The 10,000-nt window shown below is 36.4% G+C and overlaps 2 protein-coding genes across 2 annotated transcripts in view; one reads left to right on the forward strand and one right to left on the reverse strand.

The window, feature by feature from the left end:
* Nucleotides 1-10,000, reverse strand: part of Nemp (Nuclear envelope integral membrane protein) — a 177,038-nt gene that overhangs the window by 139,297 nt on the left and 27,741 nt on the right. The gene's annotated exons all lie outside the window — the stretch shown is intronic.
* LOC137634190 (uncharacterized) overlaps nt 1-10,000 on the forward strand; it is a 30,978-nt gene that overhangs the window by 1,344 nt on the left and 19,634 nt on the right. Inside the window, exons 2-3 of the mRNA XM_068366461.1 lie at nt 1,737-2,004; nt 7,510-7,829. Coding sequence (XP_068222562.1) covers nt 1,737-2,004; nt 7,510-7,829 — 588 coding nt within the window. The remainder of the gene's footprint in view (nt 1-1,736; nt 2,005-7,509; nt 7,830-10,000) is intronic.

Consider the following 10,000-nt stretch of genomic DNA (forward strand, 5'->3'; position numbering starts at 1 on the left):
ACATCTATCTTCCTATCACCCAGAGCTTTCTTCACACCATCCATTCACCCAAACCTTGGCCTTCCTCTTATACTTCTCCCATCAACTCTTGCATTCATCACCTTCTTTAGCAGACAACCATTTTCCATTCTCTCAACATGGCCAAACCACCTCAACACATTCATATCCACTCTAGAATAGCGCCAACGTTATCCCTGCGTGTCGTAAGAGGCGACTAAAAGGAACGGGACGAGGGGGCTGGGAACCCCCTCTCCTGTATAAAATTCCTACGAGACATCGACATATATATATATATATATATATATATATATATATATATATATATATATATATATATACAGACAAACACACATATGTATGAAAAAGAAATGGACATAGGCAGGATATATAACGAAAATATCAGATAACAGATGGACAAGAAGAATAACAGATTGGGTTCCTAGAGATTGCAAACGGAGCAGGGGAACGGAGAGAAGACGATGAATTGACGAGCTAAGAAAATTTGTGGATATGGGGCTGGCATAGATAAACCATAATCACACGCAAGTTGAAGGACATGTCTGATGATGAAGATGATATATATATATATATATATATATATATATATATATATATATATATATATATATATATATATATGAACATATATAAATATATATATATAAATATGTATATATATATGAATATATATATATATATATATATATATATATATGTATATATATATATATATATATATATATATATATATGCTCAACAAATTCTTAAAGGCGAGTTCGCTATCAGATCTCTCTTTTTATTAACCCCATAAAATGCTGGTACCGATTCACAGCATGAGCGATAGACTGGGATCGAACGTAATTTCAGGCATCCGGAATATAAGTATTAAAGAGCATTTATATGTACAGCTGCACAAATACTGCCACTATGGAATATATTTCACTTAACTAATTTCGAATGTATTTTATTTTTGGACGTTATAGCTATTATTCTATCTTTCTAAATAAGATAATCTTTTACCTTTTCTCTGTATCTGCCCTTCCTACATAAGCACCAAAACATTATTGATTATAAATGAAGAGATGAGAACGTCCACGGAAAAATCAATTTGTGTAAAGGAGAATTACACGTCGTCAACATTGAAAGCTTTTTTCTATTAAAACTATTCAATAGATTATAATTTACATCATGTGTTGGTTATGATCAAAATTTATTCAAAATGGACAATTTATTAAAAAATGTGATAAACTTTTAATGAAATAAACTAAAAGAAAGAGAGCTGTAAGTTAATATCAGTGGAACATATGTCAGAGAAATTGAAGAATTGTGTCCTACCAATGTTTCAAGATTACAAGAGATAAAAAGCATGAACCAATAGTGATTCAAGGTTGATTAAGAAAAGCAATCATACCATCCTAAAGAATAAAGTTTGTATGAGATGAAAACTTATATTTTTTTCATATTTATTCAGGCATAGCACGACGTATTATGTCTTGAAGCGAATTTTTCTTCTAGGGAAGTGAAATGGTACTTTTGAAAAAGTAAGTTTGAAACGAATAGATTATTGTGAGCTTTTGTCTTACTTTCTAAGATTCCAAATATTTTCCTGGACAAGGAAGGAGACGGCATTGTTATGTGACTTTATGTAAGAGAAAAAATAATGTTAATGTCAATTGTAAGGTATTGGTTATTAAGTTATATTGTATTCTATTTTCTCAATATACTATTCTCGAAAGCGTAAATTTCTTTTGTCCTTTTATGAAACTTTTACAACATGTGCTTATAATATTGATGGTGTTTACACCTGCCAATGGTGTCGAAATAGCAAAGCAAAACACCTGTTAGCAAAAGCATCTCTTCTTGGTCAAAACAATCCGCATCACTCAAGTGGTAGCCACAATGGCACCAACACGCAGGACGAAACATGGGTCAATAGTGCCATTGTTGATCACCATCATATCAATCCTGTGGACAGCTTCGACTGCTTCAGGGAAGAAAGGAAACGTAAGATTTGCAGTTTCAGATTCTTACAGTTTTTTGTTTTTTCAGCATATTTGTATGTTTTTTTTTTTTTTTTTTAAACATAGATAGAAGTTACATATTTTTTGTGCTCGTATTTTATATAAATTTTCTTGAACTGTCCTTTAATAAACACGATTTGAAATATCTGAATGGTATATTTATTCACAAGATTATCAAAAACTATTTATGACACACTTTGTTTTCGCGTGACTACAGCCAGTCATTTCGTAAACACCTGTGGACAAACTGATTATCATTGTAGTGTTTTTCGGTATTATTTTTTATGACAATGTGCTATTGAAAAAGGTAAAGCAATTAACAATTGCGTATTATGGATAATAGCTTGACAAACCTTTTTTCATGACAAAAATCATCTTCTGTTAGAAACCACGTTTAAAGCAAACTGTGCTCCAGGATGTCAGTCTTCCTTTCAATCAATTACCTCAATGTCAGCTTACATGTTTTGCTCTCACAAAAATTACTATTATTCTTTTCATTAATCTAGGATATACATCGTTATATCTAACAGGAGAAATTTTATCATTATCACTGTGCCGTTGTACGGTCGACAAAGTTCAATAAATCGCCTGGTATCTACCTTAAATCGGGGCTCATTGCTCACATTGTAGGTACCTGTGTTACGCAACACATATCACCCAGAATTTCCAGAAATTCTGTAGAACATCACATGCTGAATCACACACCTGGCTTACAGGTGCAATAAAACGCAGTAACATCTGGCCATTCAAAAATCACATTACTGTATATCCATTGTATAGACGTGTTATCATGCTATTTCCTGTTTGAAATACGTTTTTGCATGCAATCGTCTGTCCTAATACTGACGTCATCATGCAATCGTCTGTCCTAATAATGACGTCATCATGCAATCGTCTGTCCTAATACTGACGTCATCTGTCATGGCGAATTAAAAGCGAGTTCATCCGATATGTAGCAAATGGAAACTCGTTAATCCTTCATAAAGTGGATTCTTCAATGATTCATGCAAATTACCGTAATGTGAAGGTATATTTAGCTTATATGTTATAGGAGGCCTTTAGACGTATCATATCTCTATCAGAACTTATCAAATTTGTTTTACATTCAAGGTACTTTTATTTTACCCAATGGATCCCCTCTTCTTATTCACCAGCCTTATATTACAGAACTTTTTTATTCAGTTTTTTTAATGTTTATAAATGACGTTTTATTGACATATTCTGTGTTAATTTTTCACTGATAGCCCAGGAATAAATGCAGAGGCACTCACTGAAACGTGAACGCACACATATAAATGAAAAAAAAATAAATAGAAAGTTTTCAATTCAAGGTTTAAAGATTTCGTTAGGGGGGTTTGCTTTTTCTTAACTTGACAGTAAAAAGGGTAATTTATTTTTGCCGTGTGCGATGTTGGTAATAGGTATAGGACAGTGTGTTACTAAAGGTTCTCATGTATCAAGGAGAGCAATCAAAGTCGTAATTTAGCACATATGTCAAGAATGCAAATATTGCTCACATACTTCAAGTGCACAATATCTAGAATTTTAAATTAAAATCGATATATAGTAAGAATTAAAGAATATGATCATATATTTTTCTTACTAAAATGTTTCTTCGTATTCATATTATGTAAGCATAAATTTACACTTGTATGATAGTAAGGCTAAACTACCATTTGCCATTATTTCATCGAACGACGCAGACTGTTGCCAGATACTTCCAGAAAAATAATAGACCACGATGCCATTGCGTAATACGAATGCTTTATTCACGATGAATCTTCTAGGGCGTCCAACAACATGCGTGCGAAGCATAGGGTGTCGAGGCGTCTTCCGAAGATTAAGTTTTGCCCTCAATTTTCGAGAGACGATTTTGGAAACCATGCATTCGAAAGACGCATCAATTAACAAACGGCGAATGAGGAGCGACATCACTCGAACATTTGCGAAAATACAAGAGACCAAAATCGATGGAGCGAACATTTCCGCCATGTATATTCGGACGTCACATACACGGCGTGGGCATCAAAAGCCAATTCTCACTATGCATAGAGACTGATCACGGACCTCTGCAACCACTGCCACCATGCCCAAAAAGGACGTGAAAAGGATGAAGGAACCCAAAAAGTCCAACACATTACCCCAGGACATCCCACACCACCACCTGTGTGTGTGTCTTGAATGACGGAATAACGGGCGTCAAGCATCTGAGAGGAAGGTACTAAAGTACTGTGGACTGGTACACGCGACATGGCCCTGGGAGCGTGCGAACGTCGTGTGAACGTCGACCGATTGACGCAATGAGTGATAGGAAACATGAACTACACTCATTGTAAGATGTCAGCAACATTGCAGGAACATGCGCACAGCCATCGAACACCTGTAGAAAGACTGACGATAGACTGTAGGTACGATCGACTGGACACTGCGTGCCAAGTGTGATACGAAAAGTTATGATATATAACACTCATCTATTGAATTCTCGGAGAATATTCTATTTTCGGCTAAACATAGAACACACACAACTTTGTTGTTATTACTTTTCTTAATGTTATCATTTATGTGGTGAATATTATGTCCTGGCTGACATCGGTCGGTTGGCACAGTTTGGGTTTTGGGTTCCTTCATCCCTTTTATGTCCTTTTTGGGCATGGTGGCAGTGGTTGCAGAGGTCCAGGGATAGTCTCGATACATTGTGAGAATTGGCTATTATTATTATTATTATCATTACTTGCTAAACTACAACCCTAGTTGGAAAAGCAGGATGCTATAAGCCCTGGGGCCCCAACAGAAACAATAGCCAAGTGAGGAAAGGAAACAAGGAAAAATTAAATATTTTAAGAACAGTAAAAACATTAAAATAAATATTTCCTATAATAAACTATAAAAACTTTAACAAAACATGAGGAAGAGAAATTAGAAAGAATAGTGTGCCCGAGTGTAACCTCAAGCAAGAGAACTCTAACCCAAGATAGTGGAAAACCATGGTACAGAGGCTATGGCACTAACCAAGACTTGAGAACAATGGCTTGATTTTGGAGTGTCCTTCTCCTAGGTGAGCTACTTACCATAGCTAAAGAGTCTCTTCTATCCTTACCAAGAGGAAAGTAGCCACTGAACAATTGCAGTGCAGTAGTTAACCCCTAGGATGAAGTAGAATGGTTTGGTAATCTCAGTGTTGTCAGGTGTATGAGGACAGAGGAGTACTGTATCTGTAAAGAATAGGCCAGACTACTCAGTGTATGTGTACGCAAAGGGAAAGAGAACTGTAACCAGAGAGAAGGATCCAATGTAATACTGTCTGGCCAGTCAAAGGACCCGATAAGTCTCTAGTGGTAGTATCTTAATGGGTATACCACTTGTATGTGACGTGTGAATATATTTGTCCCGGGAATATTCGTTCCACGTGTCGTTCCATCCATTTTGATCCCACATACATTCTCAAGACTTCGAACAACGTCGCTCGTCATTCGCTGTTTGTTGTTCAATGCGGCTTTATAATGCCTGGTTTCTAAAATTCGTTTTGCGAAGATTGGGATCAAACCTTGCTTCGCAAGGTCTAACCTTAATTTTCACAAGATGTCCCGCGCCCCGTAACGCACCATACTTGTGCGTGCATGTTGTTGGGAGCCCTAAGAATTCAACGTGAACAAAGCGTTATTCTGTGATTGCATAGTGATCTTTTATTTTTCTGGAAGTAACTGGCATCAATCAGCATTGTTCAACGAAAAGATCGCAAGTGGGAGGCTAGCATAAACTTTGTGAGACAATTTTGGGGACCAGGCCTTTGAAAGACACATTGAGCAACACACAGTGAATGAGGAGCAATGTTGCTCAAAGGCTTACTAATGTACAAGTGACTATAATCGATGGAGCGACACAAGGAGCGATCATTCCCGCGACAAATATATTCGCACATCACCTACCACGTGGCGTGCTAGCTGGCTCGCATGTAAAAATCTGCTGTAGGGTCATTGTGGGTGTGGTGGCTGCTGAGTGGTGGGTGTGGTTCCAGGGCGGCCTGTCGCGGCAGGTGTCTGCTGGGTTTGGTTCAGTGAACCCCTTATATCACACCATACACTTGATGTTCTATCTATCTATCACTAGTCGCTCTACAGGTGTTCGATGGCCATGTGCATGTTCCTGCAATGTCGCCGACATCATGCAAAATGTATGATCAATTTTTCCCATCATTATGCCAGGTTCCCATCAATTATCTATTCAGCCGGATAACATTCGCATGCTCCTGGTGCCATGTTGCTCGTACCTTAGTCTCAGACTCTCGATGTCCATCATTCCATCATTCGAATGGTCATTCGGGTCACATATTCATCTATTGTTGCTCTCAACATCTACCGATGGTCACATTTTCTGGAGGTATCTGGCAATAATCAGCATTGTTCGAAGAAAAAATCGGAAGGGAGAGCTAGTCTAATGTGAGTCAAATAAATAAGACAATGATCTCACAACGAGATTGAAAACCGGACTCATCTTTGAACTATACCAAAAAGCACTTCATTCCATTAATAATACTGGGACCAAAATGGTTACAAGAATGATGAAACAGGTAGAGAGTAAATAATTATGCCAACCAATTTGAATTGTCTCTTAACATTCATAACCTCAACGTAAAAGATACAACTCCTTTTAGAAAAAAAATATTGTTAATTGTAGTCTGTAATGCCAATGTACCAATTAAGCGTGTTCCAGAATAGGATGGATTTTTGTTCAGAAGAATCATGCAAATGGTGATACAAGCACCTTTTTGGCATAGTGAAATTTTAGAGGTATTTGTAAATTTCATCCAACTGGCCACTTGAAAATCCAAGATGGAAGCTATTTTCAAAGATGGCTGCTCAAATACTTGTGAACAAAAAGTTTCTTTTCTTCTAAGAATTCATGTAGTTCACACCAAGTGAACTACGCAACATTTCATAGAATTTTCTTACCCTTCCAAAACTGTTAATACCACAAAATAAATATTTCATAATAAAGTCATCGTTAAACACTATCAGAGTACACATGACATTATGGCTGGCTTACACAGCTAGCCATTCAGTGGCAGCTGAAAAGGAGCACTTTAGTGCAAAAAACTTAGTATCACAAATGCTGCTTAGTCTATCCCAAGTCAATGAACAGTAGCCATCTAAATCGGCAGGATGTGCTAGTTGTAGCTAGTGCCAAAGATAATGGAAGTTTAGTTATACGGGTAGTTTACAAATTGCACAAGACTATTATTGCACTGGATGAACATTTGGACTAAGAGTATCCATTGCCACAAAGTGTCCATAAAATGCCCATGGTAACTACGAAAAAATGAAGGTGCACCGATTACACAAAGCGTGGCCTTTGTTAATAGAGCAAGGAAGTATATTTTGATCTTCCACAGCAAAATCCTGTTAGAAAAGAACCTGATAGCTACAGAAGCCTGGCAAAAAATATTTTTCTCATTCATTTGATCAATACTATGGCTATAATCTTGACCCAGTAAAACTGTATGAAGATGTTTGTAAAGTCCAAACTTTCTGGAAGCATGCAACACTGTACCATGAGAGCAGCAGGCTTCTATTCAACATCGCACAGTTACATGAAGCTCAGAAAAGATCAATTTCTCCAGAAAAAAATTATGCAAAATATTGGCAGAAACATCAACAAAGTAGAAAGTTTACTTTGAGAGAAAGAGGCTTCAAGAGATGCCATAAGACATATAATGGCAGTGAAATGAAACAGAGGATCAATTCAAAGTACAAAATTACTTATGGACAAAAAGCTCCTTGCCAAACTGAGCACACGTGTTATGGCACAAGAGTTGGTGTATCAACATAGTTACTTGACAGAATAGTAATACTGAGAATGAGCCCAAATCAAAGCTCAGGAGCAAGCACTAAAAGGCAAGAGTAAAGATGCTTACCCCGTTTAATTGCTTTAAAAAAAGGATGGGGCTACTATCCAGTGGTAAACCAGCAAATATGCTGAAGCAATCTACTTAAAGTTTCTGGCACAATTAACCGAGACATGTTTCAACAAATGTTGAAATTTAGTGGTACACTTAAAGGATCCAATGAAGAAGCAATTTCAACATTGCAGCTCCAACATCATTCTAAAACTTATGTGCATAATCAAACAAGGTACAGATATTAAATTTCACTTTCAAAATGACGCATCAATATCTGACTTTTGTTCAGTTGTAGTGTCCAATTCAATGCAGAAATATATTAGCATAGACCCCAGGGACCAGGAAACGCCTTTACTGTTTACATGGGCCTGCCTGTGTTTGTCAAGAACAAGTAGACAACTAAGTGAGAAAAATATAGGCATTTCACATGAAAATCCAATAAAGATCAGTAATTATGATAGGAGACTGTAGCCCAGCATATCGAGGATGGAATGGTATATAGTTTATATATGAAAGATCTATTTTAATGTTGTTACTGTTCTTAAAATGTTCCATTTCAATTGTTCATTACTTTTCTTGTTTATTCATTTTCTTATTTCATTTCGTCACAGAGGTAATTTTCCCAGTTGGAGCTCTTGGGTTTACAGCCTCCTGCTTTTCCAACTAGGGCTGTAGGTTAGCTAATAATAATAATAATAATAATAATAATAATAATAATAATAATAATAATAATAATAATAATAATAATAATAATAACTTCTGCAGTGGAGATTGAAGAAAAATAAGACCTCTCTCTTGAAGCATCAGACATTCAGCAGCAATTAAATGAAGTTTCTGAAATATGCCTGCCACCTATTCTCACAATCCTTTATCTTCTATCAAAATATGCAATGTGATGTGCAAAATTTCTTTAAACATAAGAATTAGAATGTTCCAGCAACTCTTAGGGACCACGGAAAGCTTCATACAAGTTAGAAGTCACAGCAGGCATAGTTACTTAATGAACAATAAAATGTCAGACAGTGAACCATCTGGAGATACTGTCATCATAGACGGTTCAGTAGTGATCAATGCCGTCTCCAAGTACTTCAAAAGCTTTCTGTACATATACTAAAGAAGATATAGCAATGGCCCAATTTTTTGTACTAAATTAAAAAGTTGATGTACAGTAGCCTAACACTAAAAGATACATCTCCCTGCTGTTACTAATGTTGCCGTAGGAGCTTGGTTTTCATAACATAGGGATTGCTTTGCCAGGGTGGCCGTGTTTAATGGATTCTAGTACAGCATATAGTCTACGCAATAGGACCTGAGGAAACGATAGTATGCTCTACTTCTATGCATTCACTGGAACTAACGTTCTGTTGTAGTTTTGTGATAAAGGAACTAAATCTGTATTGCAGATATGGAACTCCGATATCCAAGAGATGAACGATGGTGACCCATGGAGGCTTTAGAAAATTTAGTTGCCCTATAATAGATCAAGTATGGACAATGATATTCATGAAACAAGGCTAGACGATTTTACCCATAAACAGAGATCATATGAATTCATTACACCAAGCTAGCAGTCATCAAGGAACACACAAAATGTGCAGCCTACCAGGCTTGGATCACTTGGAGCTAGGCAACAATGTCCAATCAAGAAACCAAGTAGGGATGAACAGAGAAAAAATAAACAAGCCACATACACTAGACAACACTGCCAAGATGTGACGAAAAGTTCCTACAAGAAAGAGTTTGATCGGAGATGTAAATGTTTCAACACGGCTTCTACATTCTACACTACATTCTGCAGCTGCGTAAGTGAGTAGCAGTAATAGAGGTGCGACCGAGTGGGAATAATTTTTCTTTAAATAAGCGTACCATTTAAATGTTTCTATCTTATTTGTTGAATAATACGTCACCAAGGATGATGATGATTAAATGAATTCTCGACATTTACATTACTTCAGGTCTAAATTGATGAATTACTGAAAGAAAATCTAACTGTTTCAATTCACCTAAACACCATTTTCGACCTGTTTTCTAAAAATAAAGTTTTACAAGCTCTTCCAGTTATAAAAAGAAAATATGTATGCAA

This window comes from Palaemon carinicauda, chromosome 44, assembly GCF_036898095.1.
Source record: "Palaemon carinicauda isolate YSFRI2023 chromosome 44, ASM3689809v2, whole genome shotgun sequence".
NCBI lineage: Eukaryota > Metazoa > Arthropoda > Malacostraca > Decapoda > Palaemonidae > Palaemon > Palaemon carinicauda.